Source organism: Triturus cristatus, chromosome 4_1, assembly GCF_964204655.1.
Source record: "Triturus cristatus chromosome 4_1, aTriCri1.1, whole genome shotgun sequence".
Taxonomy (NCBI): Eukaryota; Metazoa; Chordata; class Amphibia; order Caudata; family Salamandridae; genus Triturus; species Triturus cristatus.
This window is the reverse complement of record NC_140585.1, coordinates 45,596,039-45,614,700: the sequence shown is the minus strand read 5'-3', so window position 1 is coordinate 45,614,700 and position 18,662 is coordinate 45,596,039. Positions and strand designations below refer to the sequence as shown.

Sequence of the window (18,662 nt, the reverse complement as noted above, 5' to 3'; positions counted from 1 at the left end):
AGAGCTGCTGACCTTGAAGCCCAGCACTTACCTGTGTGTCCATACTGCGTATACAAATATTACAATTTACGCAAAGTAGTGTGCCCTCTCCATCGACCATTAGTCCAAGATCAAAAGCAGAGAGAGAGCAACTTACCATGAGTTTGCTTAAAGAATCTTTGCATTTTGTCACTCTCAACTCGCTCTCCCATGAGGTCGCGATTCTCTCATATCTGTATCTGTCGAGATACCGAAAGAATACTTTTGGATCGCAAGAGTACTCCGAACCAGTCTGCCATCCAGGATTCCACCCGAGATCGAACAAACTCACACCGAATCCTGCTATGGCTGCACAGAGGCTCAACAAATTCATCACTGTTGCAGTGCATAGCTGTGGGAAAGGGAAAAATAAAGAGCTGTGAGCCCCACAAGCACAGACCCCCGAAGAAGCATAAGAAAAAGAAACATCCTGTTCAAATCCCAGGCCACAGAAGACACTAGTTTTCTTAACTAATTGCACCAAATTATGACAGTCCAGCCTAGTGCTGGGAGTCCCAAAAAACGATACGTCAGATGGGAGTCCAAAAAAAGATACGTCATAGTGAGTCTGGAGGGGGCGCTACGCTAAGAGACACAGGAAACCTACACAGGGGAGGGAAGGACACTCCATAGGCAGGAAGGTCAGGTCAGTTCACCAGGAAAGAAGCAGAGCTAAACATGGGAAACCCAAAATCATATCAAGAAGTGACTTGATATCAAGCACCTCATTACCAGTAAGGGAAGGCATGGGCCTGGTGAACAGGCAGGTAAACAGAGGTGAGGGGAAGGAGAGTTTCCTTCAAAGAGACTTAATTCCCCAAACAGAGTATTAGCAGGAAGGCTGAGTCAGATGACTAGGAAAGAAGGCACAGTGAAGTTGAGGGAGAGTGGAAAACAAGGGATGGGCAGGGAGTCAAAACTACAAGGATCAGGTCACCAGGGAGGGAGAATCCTGCCCCTAAATCCAAACACAGCCTGAGCAGGAGGGCAGGGGCAATTCAAGAGTCAAGACACCAGAGCAAGACCTGTGGAGGGCAGGACCCTACAAAGAGACACAGTGAGCTGAAACAGAGCATGGGTAGGAAAGTGGGGATATGATAAACAGCGAAGAAGACAGGAGCAGGTGAGGGGAGGGGACACCAATACATACACAGCATAGGCAGAAAGGCAACAACCAGGTCAATAGGCTAAGCATATGAGCCGAAACAAAGGCAAGGGAGGGGAGGGAAGCTTGGGTTAGAAGGACCCACAGATAGGCGAGGGAGGCAGGCTCACTCAAAGAGACTCAATATGAACCCAAACACAGGTGATGGAGGCAGGCTCACTCAAAGAGACTCAATATGAACTCAAGGACGGGCGAGGAACGCAGGCTTACTCAAAGAGACTCAATGTGAATCTAAGGACAGGCGAGGGAGGCAGGCTCACCCAAAGAGACTCAATATGAGACTCAAGGACAGGAGAGGTCATTGGGCTCACCCAAAGAGACTCAATATGAGACTCAAGGACAGGAGAGGTCATTGGGCTCACCCAAAGAGACTCAATATGAGACTCATGGACAAGAGAAGAGAGGACACTGAGCTCACCCAAAGAGACTCAATATGAGACTCAAGGACAGGAGAGGAGATTGGGCTCACCCAAAGACACTCAATATGAGGCTCAAGAAAGGCAGGGATATACGGTCTACATGAATGGACTGGTGATGCACTGTGGTCACTCAAAAAGACTTACATCAAACCAAGGTCAGGCGAGGATGAGAACTAATTCAAAGAGATTGAACGTGTTGAAACTGGGAACATATTCAGTGGGTGTTCAAGTAAAGTAACAAAGGTGGTGCAAGATATGGAGCTCACAGGAAGAAGGGTGAGTGGGTGAAGAGGAAAGAAACCAGGGACAGGTGAGGAGGTAATATTGAGGGTGAATACAACAGCAGAGACTGAACCTAGCATGAATGGAGTGAGGGTAAGTGATAAACAGACAATACACAGTGAGTGCAGGACATGCGGCTGGCAAGGAGGGCCAAACGGTCACTTCAGAATAAGCCAAAGACAGACAAGGATATCATTCAAAGAGATTCATTTAGAAAACCTTTCCATGAGGCGTAGAGATTACGCTTGGAAAAGGAAAAAAGGAAAAATGTTTGGGATAAGCAACTGTCAGGGGAAGCCAAAGTTGTAGGAGGATCACAGCAGGGGGCATGCACAAAGTCGAAAAATTCAATAACAGGGCAGGGCCCTAAGACTGGTCAAGTGCTTGATGACAAACGACACTCATGAGTCAGATCCTGTTGGGAGAGTGGGTGAGGTTCCGGCAGCTAGACCCAGCATGCAGTGGCCAGGCAGCACAGACCATGCTGGGGTACCCCACACAAGGGACCAGTGGTGCATCTTCAGAAGAATCTGGGTGCAGAGAGGATGACTGAACTTCTCAAGTGATCACAGGTGCTCAATCGGACAAAACTCAATCCCAGAAGAGACTGATTACCCATGGCTTGCCAGCACGCTTCTCGCCAATGATCGAGGCGGCCCCAGACAGTATGAACTGCGAAGAAAAGATGAAAGTTAGACACATGAAAACTTGGAACAAAGAATTATTTTCTTTGAGAGAGGGAATTATTGTCAACATCAGCTTAAAAGATGCCAGTCTGAAGAAAAGCAAATGTAAGGTCAACAGAATCCAACATAAAAAGCAAGGCAAGTCTGGGGAAGATCCTGCAGCAAATCTTGCCACCTTGAGATGCAACAACATTACTTGTGTAGCAAATAAGCACTGCAAGTTACGCACAAACAAAAGCAGTGTATATACGGGAGCAATGCCAGGGCACTACACAAGCACTGGGCATTATCTTGATTGTCCTCCATTGCAAAGGCAAAATCATTCTTGTGTGGGTTTACAAAGCATTGCTTATTCGGCTGTTGGGATGGTCTGCGGTGTGATCTCTGTAGAGTAGAGCTGTGGTAGAGTCCTTCTGGAAACACAATGGAGGGGGGGCTTAAAATGATGCCCTATAGCGGGCGGGGTTCGAGTTTCCATGGCTTGCCATTGGCCGGGTAGCCCAAACCATTGGCACAAGTAAGACTCCATGGGCTAAGCTTGGCCTTTTCTCCTCGCTCTGACATTAGTCCTGACCTTGCACCTAATGCTTTTGGACTTCAGAACACGGCTCTAAACTGTGTTCACTCTTTCTCTCCACTCCACCTTAGCTAAAATGACTGCAATGATGCCTGTTTCTCCGCTGCAACTTTGCTCAGCTAAGTTCCCAAATCCTTTAAAGTAGAACTGATTCCTCCCATTATGAAGATCTGGAATTCTTATCTCTGCATTTGATAATACCTCTCACCTTGGAAAGAACCTGCTGAAGCTCCCTTATTGAAATAAAAGCTAATGATGGTCCAAAAATCCTTTCCAATTACTGTCTTCTTTCCCTACTACCTTTTATCTCTTAACAGGCTATCCTCCAAATTCGATACCAGGTACCAGTCACCAAAATGTAATTCAAGTTGAAACATTTTGTTAGATGGCTAATGTTACTAAAACTTAATGGAGAAAGAAGGCATTGGGCTCCAGTCCCTTAGAGCCAGAGTCCTGGCCACCAGTCCCTTAGGGCCAGAGTCCAAGGCACCAGTCCCTTAGGGCCAGAGCCCTGGGCACCAGTCCCTTAGGGCCGGAGTCCTGGGCACCAGTCCCTTAGGGCCAGAGTCCTGGGCACCAGTCCCTTAGGGCCAGAGTCCTGGGCACCAGTCCCTTAGGGCCAGAGTCCTGGGCACCAGTCCCTTAGTGCCGGAGTCCTAGGCACCAGTCCCTTAGGGCCGGAGTCCAGGGCACCAGTCCCTTAGGGCCGGAGTCCTGGGCACCAGTCCCTTAGGGCCAGAGTCCAGGGCAACAGTCCCTTAGGGCCAGAGTCCAGGGCACCAGTCCTTTAGGGCCAGAGTCCAGGGCACCAGTCCCTTAAGACCAGAGTCCAGGGCACCAGTCCCTTTGGGCCAGAGTCCAGGGCAACAGTCCCTTAGGGCCACAGTCCTGGGCTCCAGTCCCTTAGGGCCAGAGTCCAGGGCACCAGTCCCTTAGGGCCAGAGTCCAGGGCACAAGTCCCTTAAGGCCAGAGTCCTGGACACCAGTCCCTTAAGACCAGAGTCCTGGGCACCAGTCCCTTAGTGCCGGAGTCCTAGGCACCAGTCCCTTAGGGCCGGAGTCCAGGGCACCAGTCCCTTAGGGCCGGAGTCCTGGGCACCAGTCCCTTAGGGCCAGAGTCCAGGGCAACAGTCCCTTAGGGCCAGAGTCCAGGGCACCAGTCCTTTAGGGCCAGAGTCCAGGGCACCAGTCCCTTAAGACCAGAGTCCAGGGCACCAGTCCCTTAGGGCCAGAGTCCAGGGCAACAGTCCCTTAGGGCCACAGTCCTGGGCTCCAGTCCCTTAGGGCCAGAGTCCAGGGCACCAGTCCCTTAGGGCCAGAGTCCAGGGCACCAGTCCCTTAAGGCCAGAGTCCTGGACACCAGTCCCTTAAGACCAGAGTCCTGGGCACCAGTCCCTTAGTGCCGGAGTCCTAGGCACCAGTCCCTTAGGGCCGGAGTCCAGGGCACCAGTCCCTTAGGGCCGGAGTCCTGGGCACCAGTCCCTTAGGGCCAGAGTCCAGGGCAACAGTCCCTTAGGGCCAGAGTCCAGGGCACCAGTCCTTTAGGGCCAGAGTCCAGGGCACCAGTCCCTTAAGACCAGAGTCCAGGGCACCAGTCCCTTAGGGCCAGAGTCCAGGGCAACAGTCCCTTAGGGCCACAGTCCTGGGCTCCAGTCCCTTAGGGCCAGAGTCCAGGGCACCAGTCCCTTAGGGCCAGAGTCCAGGGCACCAGTCCCTTAGGGCCAGAGTCCAGGGCACCAGTCCCTTAAGGCCAGAGTCCTGGGCACCAGTCCCTTAGTGCCGGAGTCCTAGGCACCAGTCCCTTAGGGCCGGAGTCCAGGGCACCAGTCCCTTAGAGCCAGAGTCCTGGCCACCAGTCCCTTAGGGCCAGAGTCCAAGGCACCAGTCCCTTAGGGCCAGAGCCCTGGGCACCAGTCCCTTAGGGCCGGAGTCCTGGGCACCAGTCCCTTAGGGCCAGAGTCCTGGGCACCAGTCCCTTAGGGCCAGAGTCCTGGGCACCAGTCCCTTAGGGCCAGAGTCCTGGGCACCAGTCCCTTAGTGCCGGAGTCCTAGGCACCAGTCCCTTAGGGCCGGAGTCCAGGGCACCAGTCCCTTAGGGCCGGAGTCCTGGGCACCAGTCCCTTAGGGCCAGAGTCCAGGGCAACAGTCCCTTAGGGCCAGAGTCCAGGGCACCAGTCCTTTAGGGCCAGAGTCCAGGGCACCAGTCCCTTAAGACCAGAGTCCAGGGCACCAGTCCCTTAGGGCCAGAGTCCAGGGCAACAGTCCCTTAGGGCCACAGTCCTGGGCTCCAGTCCCTTAGGGCCAGAGTCCAGGGCACCAGTCCCTTAGGGCCAGAGTCCAGGGCACCAGTCCCTTAAGGCCAGAGTCCTGGACACCAGTCCCTTAAGACCAGAGTCCTGGGCACCAGTCCCTTAGTGCCGGAGTCCTAGGCACCAGTCCCTTAGGGCCGGAGTCCAGGGCACCAGTCCCTTAGGGCCGGAGTCCTGGGCACCAGTCCCTTAGGGCCAGAGTCCAGGGCAACAGTCCCTTAGGGCCAGAGTCCAGGGCACCAGTCCTTTAGGGCCAGAGTCCAGGGCACCAGTCCCTTAAGACCAGAGTCCAGGGCACCAGTCCCTTAGGGCCAGAGTCCAGGGCAACAGTCCCTTAGGGCCACAGTCCTGGGCTCCAGTCCCTTAGGGCCAGAGTCCAGGGCACCAGTCCCTTAGGGCCAGAGTCCAGGGCACCAGTCCCTTAGGGCCAGAGTCCAGGGCACCAGTCCCTTAAGGCCAGAGTCCTGGGCACCAGTCCCTTAGTGCCGGAGTCCTAGGCACCAGTCCCTTAGGGCCGGAGTCCAGGGCACCAGTCCCTTAGGGCCGGAGTCCTAGGCACCAGTCCCTTAGGGCCAGAGTCCAGGGCAACAGTCCCTTAGGGCCAGAGTCCAGGGCACCAGTCCTTTAGGGCCAGAGTCCAGGGCACCAGTCCCTTAAGACCAGAGTCCAGGGCACCAGTCCCTTAGGGCCAGAGTCCAGGGCAACAGTCCCTTAGGGCCACAGTCCTGGGCTCCAGTCCCTTAGGGCCAGAGTCCAGGGCACCAGTCCCTTAGGGCCAGAGTCCAGGGCACCAGTCCCTTAAGGCCAGAGTCCTGGACACCAGTCCCTTAGGGCCAGAGTCCAGGGCACCAGTCCCTTAGGGCCAGAGTCCAGGGCACCAGTCCTTAGGGCCAGAGTACTGGGCACCAGTCCCTTAGGGTCAGAGTCCAGGGCACCAGTCCCTTAGGGCCAGAGTCCAAGGCACCAGTCCCTTAGGGCCAGAGTCCAGGGCACCAGACCCTTAGGGCCAGAGTCTAGGGCACCAGTCCCTTAGGGCCAGAGTCCAGGGCACCAGTTCCATAGGGCCAGAGTCCAGGGTACCGGTCCCTTAGGGCCAGAGTCCTGAGTACCAGTCCCTTAGGGCCAGAGTCCTGGGCACCAGTCCCTTAGGGCCAGAGTCCAGGGCACCAGTCCCTTAGGGCCAGAGTCCAGGGCACCAGTCCCTTAGGGCCAGAGTCCTGGGCACCAGTCCCTTAGGGCCAGAGTCCAGGGCACCGGTGATGGAGCAACGTTTCGTATAAAAAGAAACTTGCTCGTATGCAATCCTCTTGAATAACCTGTAACATTGTAACCAACCTGTCTGTGAATACTAATTTTGCACCACATTTTACATATCGTATCTAGGGGAAGCTTTTCTATGTGCTTCACTAATAAATAACCTGAGTGTCCTAAAATGGCCGTCAAAAAACACGGTAACTCTTCTGCGCAAGTGTCTTCCATATCATATTCTGTCGCTTGGGGGGAAATCTTTGCATCTGCCAATTTTACAGTATCTGGCCTCCTAATCTATAGGCCCCCTGGGCCCTCGAGTGGGTTTATGGAAGACCTACTGAGCAAAGTGGGACAATTTGCCAGTAAGACGGCGTATTTTACCATCCTAGGGGATCTCAATCTCCATCTTGAGAACGGCGGGAAAGCCGAGATTGTCAGCTTCTTGGCCGATTTAGAGACCTTCCAGCTGACACAGCACGTTCTCGAGGGTACACACGTGGCTGGCCATTTGTTGGACCCTATTTTTTCCAACCTTAGTCCGATCAAAATTTACCCACAGGTCCCGCAGGCTTGGACTGACCACTTTTTGGTTTCATTCTCTCTACAGTTACAGGGCAAAGCTGATATGATTTGCTCAGCCCAAGTTCTCAAACGCCCTTGGTATAAGTTAGACGTAGACCTTTTCTCTGCCTGGCTATCTGGGCATAGGCCTCAGCTACCACCAGATGTGGATGCTGCAAATTCGTGTTTTCAAGAATGGCTGACGGCCGGCCTGGATAGCTGCATCCCGGCCAAACGAGGAGGAAAGGGGCGAGGGCCATCTAATCCGTGGTTCAATGATTCACTAACTCCAGCTAAGAAGGGCTGCAAGCAGCTAGAGCGCGCATGGAGACGCTTGTACGATGCGGTAGCAAAGTTAGAATACCAGGCGGCTGTTAAGCAGTACCACAAGTGCATTCGGAGAGCACGAGCGGAGTTTGTGGCCAATAAAATCTTGGCCAGCCCTAATCCCGCTAAAACTATCTTCTCCCTGCTCAAAGGCATGAAGAGCGCGGGTGTAACTAGGATCTCTCCCATTGCCTCCAACCATCAGTGCGACGAGCTGGCGCAGTACTTTGTTAACAAAGTAGAGCAGATCTATCTGGTCCTACCAAGGGCGGCTTTCTCAATGGAGGGGGAGGCGCCAGGAGTGGGAGATACCTTGGGGGGCAACAGCTTGTCATAGTTTCCTCCCTTGACGCTCTTGGAATTTGAGGCCCTGTGCTTTACCTTTTTGAATCATAATACTTTCAACGTTGCATTTACCATGGAGTTGTCACAAACATCCATTCACTTCCTGGACCTTGAACTCTATATTTGCAACAGAAAAATCCAGAGTACATTGCATAGGAAGGACACTGCTGTCAATAGCATTTTACACTACAACAGTGCGCATCCAGCCTCTACCAAAACGGCCATCCCATTTGGGGAAATGATACGCATTCGAAGGAATTGTAGTGAGGATGATAACTTTGAACACCAGACTACACTAGCTATGGACAGGCTACACAAGAGAGGGTACAGACATGACATCTTAGGACAGGCTAAACGAAGGGCCACACAACTGAACAGAAGGGACCTTCTTGTCAAGAACCGCAAGAGTACTTCTAAGCAACAGGATAGACTTGCTTTTATCACGACATTTTCCACTCTCAATCATGAAGTTTTTAAGGTACTTAATAAACATTGGCCGATCCTTCAGGGAGCACCAGGCATCAACAGCTTAATCACACCCAGACCCTCGATGACATTCAGAAAAAGCAGGACCACCAGGGACAGTTTATTCCCGAGCTACACATTGCCACAGCCCTCAAAGTCAGGTTGGCTCAAAAAACCTTTAGGGTTCTATACTTGCAGTTCCTGCAATATTTGTGACTTGGGCTGCAACAAAACGCTTACGTTCAAATATAATTCAGGCAGAGAACACACCATTCAGCATTTCATCAACTGTCTTACCAGTTTTGTGGTGTATGTTTTGATATGTGGATGCAACCAAATCTATGTGGGTAGTACGGTTAGACCACCCAAACCCGCATACAGGAGCATCGTAGAGCCGCAATACATGGCGACACTTCATATGCCCTAGTTACACACTCCTGTAGAGAGGGTGTGGACAGGTCCAGATTTCGGTTTCATGGCATTGATGTAGCCTTACCAGGAAACCGTGGGGGTGACAGAGAACATGGATTAAGGCAACTGGGGGCGAGATGGATCTGTACCCTGCGGGCAGTATCAATGGGCTTTAATAATGATAATGAATTGCATTATTACTTATAACCGGGCAATGAATTTCACTAACATCGTTACCACCTTGTACATTAGAGTTCTGCCCCTGATATGTTTAAAGTCTCAATGTACGCTTATACAATGTAACAAGATGGTCTAATGATTATACATCACGGTTGAGCTCTTATCTCTATGTTCCACTTTGTACTACTCTCTTTTTTAGAGGGTACAACTCACGTTCATTGGATGTATCGTTGATGTATCTTTACCATGCTTTCAACTTTGTCGCTAATACTGTTTCCTTATGGTCGTAATGTACTGGTGGTTACAGATTGAATGCACTACAGCCAGTATCTGTAATATGAATGTTTCTACTATCGTTTGCACTACTATGACATTGTTGTAACTATATGTTTTTAGTAGGCTCTTGGCACGCTACAATTGCTGTCTTCCTCACTGCAATGATCCCGGGTTTTCTGACTCTAAGAACACCAGTCAACCACATCTTCTTTTGCTATACTCTCCAGGGCAACTATTAAATGGTTTCAACTTTAGACATGCCTTTCCTCCGTCTTCTGGACATGATTGCCACTTGGCTGGATACTTAGATACACCTTTGGTTCGTATCCTCTCCCTCTCTTAATAGAGTCCGGGTCTCTCTACAGACGATCTGTTTTTAATGTATTCCTGAGGTTTAACATTTATTGGGGGTCTTCCAATGGCCCATCTTAACTCTTTTTTTTACTAGTCGCTTACCTCGTGCTTTTATCCTTCTTTTTTTTTTTATATATATGCGCGGACTGCACCACGCAATTTAAGTTTTCACTTTTTCCAGCCCCATTCCTACCTAACTGTTTCTGGAGACCGGATGCTTGATATCTAGGATGGACATGGCAGGACTAATTTGGCAAGGACACAGGACAACAGTTACTTACTCTGTTTTCCTCTTACCCGCCATCTTGTTATGCCAGTACGTTACTTTATGCGCTCGACTTTAACACGCTCATTTAACTATTCACAGACCGGTCTTTGGCGTGACCCATTACTTTAGCACCTGTCACTTTCATGTACCGAGCTTTTCTTGCTTGGCACGCTAATCTTTTCAGATGGGCGTTACTATTGCCATGGTTACCATGTAGACACATCGGACACGGCTGTGTTTGTGTTATTTTAAAAAACATCTACATGATACACGCTTTTCGGACCACTCTTTTAACTCTAGCAGTCATGACTGATCTAAGTATGTAAGCAACAGACACGAATCTATACCGGACTTAACCTACCTGGCGCGTTAGGTGTATCTCATGGGCGGCGCCGTCGCCTAGGTAACCTTCGTTACACTTGGAATAGATAGTCAGGTGACGCCTACGACCTACCGGAACTACTCCAACATGGGGTCTCTCGTCTAGTACCGCGCTCTAGCTTTTTAAGAACCGTTACTATCACACACCGGATTACACTTGTTAGGCTCATCAGTATAAAAGCTCTGGATGCTACCACTACCATGGTATCCGTTTCAACACAACGGTATTCATCGTGCCTCGGACTTCGGCAGATTTTTTCACACTGAATTTCATACAGTAAGTGCTAGATGGGGGACATGTGTAGATCGGCCTTTTGATGCCTTTACGAGGGGCACCCCTGTCTCTTTGTGGCTATGTTTGGCTGATAGCCAGTTTGTTTAGGTTGTCTCCTCTTGCCTAAGGGTTCCGTCAAGTATGGCTGCTAGCTAAATTGGTAACTTTGACTACTTATAGGTGACTAAACTGGTGTTTAGGATTCCAATGGGCCGGAACGTTACGCCATGAAACCTGCCGGTTTCCTTGTTTTCCATGGCCGTTTTCGATTACCACGCTCCTTTGGTACGGTAGCTAGCCTAGAGACAGTATCAAATTAATGCATGGTAGCGGCTTTCGTAATGGAAGTTCTTGCCTTAGAACAACTGTTTTTACAATGGATGTCTGTGTCATTAATTTCCATCGGTTGCTGGACACCAGGACACTTGTCGATTCTTACGCTACTTTTTGTTTGATTTCTATTTCTAAACAGCACTGGCCAGTCATAACCTGGCTACATAGACTATTCTATGGTATACACGCAAACGGATGCTCGACAGTCACCGGCTTTTTACCTAGTTAGGTGAGTTGAGATTAATACGGCTTCAAGTCATGATCCTTTCAAGTCACCGTTTAATTCTTGATGCACTAATTAGTGTGCTGCTTTTATTCTACAGACTTGATTCTGGGTCCAGCCGCTTTCGTAAAAACTACTACGCAATTCTCTTGACGTGTGCTTATACATTGTTAAACTTGGTAAGCGACTTCTCTTTGCTCTTGGTCTATTTTTGGACACACTATTCCCTTAATCCGTGCTCTAGTTTTTCTGATCTGGGACTACTCACCTATCCTTTTTTGAATTAAGTTTCTTAGACACAGTGGTGACTTCTTAGTAAATTGGTCTGTCACTTACGTGCTGTGCCGCTACATGCTTTTCTTCTGTTTTTCACAGCCTTTTTGGGTTTTTCTGCACTCTTTTTTCGTTCTTCCATCACAACCATTCGATGTATATTTATGGTATTTTACAATTATTGTATTTGTATGATCTTTAAACAGCCTTGTAAAAGCCCATGTTTGGGCGAAACGCGTTACGCTCGACAGTCACCGGCTTTTTACCTAGTTAGACTTAATTCTGGGTCCAGCCGCTTTCGTAAAAACTACTACGCAATTCTCTTGACGTGTGCTTATACATTGTTTAACTTGCCTTGAAAAAGCCCATGTTTGGGCGAAACGCGTTGGCTGCGGATCTGGTCGCACTGGACTTTGGAATACAAGAAAATATTCAACTGCTATGTGGACTCGACATCTAGTTGTTTATTTTGAAACTAATTAATACTTCTGTTTTTGTGTTGCCTCTCATACTTGTGGATATTTATTATATTTGTGGTCATTTAAGCAGCTGGCCATTTGAGGTGGGCAATACTTTCATTACTGACAAGTGACAAGTCCAGGCTGTGCACTCACTTAAAACCCTGCTGCTTTATCCTTTAAACTTCCTAGAGCTGGCGCAGTACTTTGTTAACAAAGTAGAGCAGATCAATCTGGTCCTACCAAGGGCGGCTTTCTCAATGGAGGGGGAGGCGCCAGGAGTGGGAGATACCTTGGGGGGCAACAGCTTGTCATAGTTTCCTCCCTTGACGCTCTCGGAATTTGAGGCCCTGTGCTTAAAAATAAAATCAGGCTCCCCGGCCGACCCTGTGACACCTGCCCACTATCGCCAGTTTCACTCACTGATCTCTCCTGTGAGCTTAGATCTGGCCAATTTGTCTTTGATGTCAGCGTCCGTACCTCGGGCGTGGAAACACGCTAAAGTCATCCCATTGCTAAAAAAACCTTCTTTGGACCCGGTCGAACCTGGCAATTATCGGCCCATCTCCCAGTTGCCGTTTTTGGCCAAGCTGGTGGAATCACATGTGAATTCTATTATGTCTAAATTAATTGAGCAGAATGCTATTCTTGATCCATCACAACATGGTTTACGACCTCGGCATAGTACAGAGTCCGCGTTACTGGTAGTGTCGGAAGCCATTCGGGGCAGTCTGGTTGTAGGGGACTCCGCGGCCATGGTCCTTTTGGACTTAAGTGCAGCGTTTGATACTGTTTCCCATGAGATACTTCTCAAACGCCTTCAGGAAATTGGGATCAGGGATTTGGCCTTGGACTGGATCTGGTCTTTTCTAGAGGAGCGGTCCTTCCAGGTTTTAGTACCACCTTTTTACTCTCAGGAGTTTGCTTTGCATCAGGGGGTGCCGCAGGGCTCAATATTAAGCCCACTCTTATTCAATCTATATGTTAGACCCCTGGTGGAGGTGGCAAAGGGCAGGGGGCTGTCCTTGGTGTCGTATGCCGACGACACCCAATTGGAGATTGCAGTCCAGAACTTCTTCAGCGGCTTGAGATGCGTAATGTTCCAAGAGGCGATTGTTGCCATCGTGTGAGAAAAACAAAGCGATACAATTCATATCCTCTAAGGGACAGTAATGTTCCTCGAATGTTGGAGCAGCAATTTGAATTGGCAGACAATCTGCGATGTTGTCAAAGGTCGCACGTTGCAGGAGATCTTTTGAGGCTGCGCAGAAATCCCATTCCGCCAGGATACCTTTTTGCGTTGCATCCGCCATTGCTCCACTGCCCAAACAATCAAGTTCATGGTTTTCAAGATACTCCATTACCTGCTGGATATCGGGAGCGATTGTTGGGATGTTGGCAAGACACAGATCCATTTGGGAGTCGAATGGGCAAGTTTTGCAATAAAAAGATGGTTGCACGCAGATTGCATATGTGTAAATATGTGTCATGTTGTAGCCGGCTCCGATAATAGATAGAGACAGGCAACCGTAAAGTTGTTAAATTTTTTCACGGTATTGATGTAGCTTCGAGTAGAGGCGTATTCTGTCGGGCATGCTTGTTACCACAGGGAGCACAGCCATTTTTTACAAGCAAAAATAGTAGTAGGATGGCCACAAACAGAGCAAGAATTATGGGCACTGTTTCTGTTATTCCAGAGAGGATCAAATGAATGAAGTCTGGTATTATACCAAAACCAGTTTGAAAGCCTGTGACAAGGCCGGAGGAGACAGTGTTAAAAAAGTGTGCCAGAGCTTAAATGTCAGATGTGTTAAAAATTGTGTTACAGTGTAATGGGAGGTTCGTATTTAAAAGGGACAGTATTTTACTTGAAGTTCGTGCTATCTGCAGTCGATAAATTACTTTTGCAGAAGTGAGGGACACTTCTGTTTGAAACTAAAGCGGTTTCAGTTTGCTCAGTTTAATAAAATCTGTTTTCAAAGTAGGTATTGAAGGCCAAGTTGAACTGTGGGAGTTACTTTGTGTGGGTGGGAATAGATATTGCCACAGGAAGTTACTCGGTTTGAAACAGTAAGGACATACGGTATGCCAGCTCACATTCCGTAGGAGTCCATGTTATTAAGAACCAGATAACTGCCGTTGGAAAGCTGTGTGAATGTTGGTCTGATTGTGGGAGTTGGCGTGCTTTTAAGAAAGCATGCACAATTGAGGGCTGTAAGCTTAGAAGCGTCGTGCAGTTGGATATTCTTGCATAGTAATGAATGACTGCCATTGTGGTCGCACTTTTCACATGTGAGAAAAACTTCTGTATCCTCTTTAAGACAGTGATATGTAAATGGGAGAAACCACTGCTTGTAAATCAACGCGCTACCTTATATAATCACATACTACATGACAAACAACATGTACACCTAGCAGACACAACCACACTACGTACTGTGGGAACCGTGGCTAGCCATGTAAACAAACCAAACATGGCACAGCACCTCTGCCATACAATGCAGAATGCGGGGAGAGATGGGAGCAAAGTATGTTCGAAGGTTGCAAGTGATTCTCGATTATAAAAGTATACAATGAAAAGTGTTGAGGGGATGTGCTGGACAGACTTGAGTATGCAGAGCACAGACATGTACATGTGAAGATACACTGATGGTCTATTGAGTGAAGTGGACAGTGGACACAACCATGATAGTACAGTCAGTAGGGAACATTACGAAAACATACGTGCCTCCATCCCCCAAATCTTTAGCATAGTGGACTGGCTCGGCGTACGGAAGGCTAGCGTAGGGGTATGAATAAAAGGCACGTTTCTCTTGGTGTGGTTCTCTTCCGGAATGGCAAACATGTCTGCCAGGTCTGCGCAGCTTACACCGCCACGAGGCTGCCGCTGTGAGCGAAGGTGGTGCGTGAATAATGCTCTCAGCCTGCTGGTACCCAGAAACCGCCATGGCCGCTGCGACGCACATATGCCCCACAGTTCACCTTTCGACACTGCCGTATGTGAAAGAGGGCCCACCACGTGCTGGCGGAAGCTTTTGGGCCGAGGTCTGCGAGCTCGGAAGGCTCCTGAGATCAACGCTGGCTACCGTGATACAGGCACACAGTACCCAGCCTGAGGCCCAGCACCGTGGAGTGCTCTGTATACTACTAACACAGCTGTCCAACAGGTACCAACAGTGGAATGGTGTCTTGATCCCACAATGGATGATGTTAGAACTGCATCTGAGAGTGGAGATGAAGGTACTCCTTCGACCAGGTGCAACCAACTCTTGGTCCCAACAGTGGAACGGTGTCTTGATCCCACAATGGACGATTTCCGATATGACCTGCTGCTAGGTTTTCACAGAACTCCCTCCGTTGAGGTGTATCAGACTCTGTGCTTCCGTAGCTAACTGCTGCACATGATTATTGGGCTTGGCTGACTGCAGTCGATGGACTACACCGCGGTACAGCAGGTCCGAACAGTGAAATGGAGTCTTGATTCTGTGATTGAGGATGTTAGAAGTTAAAGTCTGTGATGATTTGTGTGTACCCCCTCCGATCAGGTGCAACCAACTCAGTGCTTTCGAATCCAACGGCACGTGACTGTGAGGCATTAATGACCACTGCCTCTGGCCTACACTGCGGTCAGCATGGCTCACAATTCAGCTCGAGTGGTGATTGTTTAATTACAGAATCCACTAGGCAACTAACTACAACGTCTATTGAAATATGCACAATAACCTTTCAATATACTTGCTTGAAGAACTTTTTTTAGATGAGTTAGAGGTTTAGTACAATGACCAAATTCTTCTTGGTAGTGGAAAAAAACACTGAATAACAGTCTACACTGTGGACAGCAATTCGAATTGTTTTGATTTATTTATTCCAGAGTTTTTTGTAATTTATGTTGTTGAATTTTGTGAAGAGGAAGTGAGAAAAAGTATTCATGGATGACTGTGCTGACTACTACCTTCAATTTACACTGCAGACAGCAGTGTTCACAATTCAGATCGAGTCGCTATTGTAGATGACGCAGTCCTGTAGGCAAAAGACATTGCTCCAGTCGCTCTGTCCGCACCATGCACACGCATCATAGCAGGGGCCGCACACTGTTTTTGTTGCTTCGCGTATGACAAACTGGGCAGCTCAAGTCAACGCCACGTGGCTGTGGGCCCTTGCTGGCCGCTCTCTGGCCTACACTGCAGACAGCAGTGTTTACAATTCAGATCGAGTCGCTATTGCAGATGATGCAGTCCTGTAGGCAACAGACATTGCTCCAAGTACGGCCCGCCCGCACTACGGATCATCGCTGGCTGTGCACATGCTGAATGCTTCTGATGTGGCTATCTGAGTGCACTAGAATTGATGGACCCTTTATGATACAATCTTTTTGTGTATTATTTCAGATCTACTTCCTGTATCTCAGTATACCACAAGTTATGGTTCTTTTACGGTAGAATCTTTTGTGTATTATTTCACATCTACTGTCCCTACCTTACTGCAGCACAAACTATTGACCCTTTTATTATTGAATCTCTGTGTGTGATCCAATGATTACTGTTGTAGTTGATGCTAGCAGCAGCCATTCCCTGAGGGCTGGTTTACACTCACCCCACACGCTTCCAGCACAGACGTCACTGGATATGTGACCCTGGTATTAAAGAGGAATCGAGCGCACGTGCCCGTACCCACTTCCACTATCTATCTCTGTCCGTGTGTTCATTATCTATGCATGATACTGCCCCTGGGCCGTACCGCATTACCTTGTGCTGTGGACAGCGTATGCAACCATGTTACCTCTGGCAGTGGGGAAAAGTCCTGTTATGTAACTTTTAGGTGCATGGCTATCACAGGTGGAAGGCTACTTTACAGAGCATGAAAATTGATGAAGATGATGGTTGCATGTTGTGTGTAGTGTCAGATATGTGTACATAGCAAAATGTTTTCAAAAAAGCTCTCTAAGCAGAAGAGGAGTCTCTCATCAAACGCTGTAGAGAGAATGACTTAAATGGGTGGGGTCCTCCAACTGTTACAATGGGAAATGTTATGAACCAATCAAATGCTTTTTTTTAAGGTCACATGGCAATCACGCACCGAGCGTGCAAGGAAGCCGCACCCGACGCGATTTTGAGAAAATATATTTACCATAATATAAGTTTATTACAGTTAGAAATATATAAATGTTTAAAATATTTTAGATTATCGCTTGGTTTCATATACACTTTAAACTTATTTAGATATAGTTTTGAGACAAAAAAAAAATGAGGGAATGGCGTACCCGGCGTGACACCATATGTCTATGACGTAACACAGGGCCTGGCAGTGTACACTCATCGCATACGCAACGCACAGCGGGCGCGACCCCATACGTACATGACGTAACGCGCGGCTTGGCACTGCGTACCCATCGTATACCGAAGTAGCAGCTGGCGTGACCGCATACATATATGATGTTACGCGGGACGCGGTGCCACAAACCCGTCGGATACGAAATGCGCATCATTTACGAGTTTAGCAATATGGCGGATAGGATTCGCGTGCTGATGGAGCTTGGTACACTACCGGTACGGGACTCCAGTTTTCTCAAAAAACAAAACAACACCAAAAAAAAAGATATACATACTTTTTTTTGAAGATATAAAACATTACATAATTTTTAACATTAATTTTAAAAAAAAGGATAATAGAGTTCCAAAATATTACAAAAAGAAATAGAAAAAATATAGGTTTTATAAGTATTAAAATATGAAATTAACATTTTAAAAAACCTTCGAAATTCACTAAACAAAACCATAGGTTTTACAGACATTATAGTTAGGAATTAGCATTTAGAAAACCTTTGAAATTCACTAAAAAACCATAGGTTTCAGGGACATTTTAATTAGTTGAACATTTGACTCAAAAAATACCAGAGAAATTTGCCCGTTATAGTTAGTTGAGCTAACTATAACTCGCGCGCCCGCAATGCACTGGTGATGACGTCACATATTACATCACTCATGACATGGTCAGTGACATCACTGATGACATCTCAAATGACATCACTGATGATATCATCCACGTGATAATCTGATGCACATACTGATGGCCTAATATAAACTTTGATACACGCACTCTAAAATACAGACTACTATTTTTGAAACCATACACACAACAATGCCAGATACTACATACTACCCGCTATTTCCTAGGTCTACACTCACATCCAGTCACTTATACATGCAGTTACTCATCAATACAGTACTATAATATGCACTAATACACCTATACTTACAGTCACACTCCGCCACACATCCATAGAGTTACTCACACACCAAGTCAGTCATGCAAAGAATCAATCACATACCCATTTACTCATGTATAAAGTTATACACACCAACTGCGTTATTTATACACACACCACATCACTTATTTATGCAGATACTAACACATACTTACTGTCTTATACAATCACTGATACAAGCATACACTCATTTCTACACCCACTCTTCAAACAACTTACTCTCACATATAGTCATTTCTATACTCCAACACTCACATATACTGCCTTAAAACTTATGTAGTTACTCACACATATACCACTGAGACATTCATTCACTCACCAACACACCCATACACACACTAACTCACCCATACAACCCTTCCCAGATGCACTTTTGAATCCATACAACCAGTGAATCACCCACTCAGACATCTACGCAGAGTCACACACCCCCCCACCCACCCAGACACTCATACAGATACTCAGACAACAAATCAATAACCCATATAGACACTCATGTAGCTACTCACCAACCCATGCAGCTGCTTGTACACCAACTGAGAAACTAATACAGACTTACAC

General features: G+C 47.9%; 1 protein-coding gene across 1 annotated transcript in view; it reads right to left on the bottom strand.

Moving 5' to 3' along the window:
• LOC146839434 (transmembrane protein 176B-like) overlaps nucleotides 1-18,662 on the bottom strand; it is an 88,889-nt gene that overhangs the window by 27,581 nt on the left and 42,646 nt on the right. Inside the window, exons 5-6 of the mRNA XM_085651485.1 lie at nucleotides 2,500-2,556; nucleotides 137-370 (exon numbers count right to left, since the gene is read on the bottom strand). Coding sequence (XP_085507611.1) covers nucleotides 137-370; nucleotides 2,500-2,556 — 291 coding nt within the window. The remainder of the gene's footprint in view (nucleotides 1-136; nucleotides 371-2,499; nucleotides 2,557-18,662) is intronic.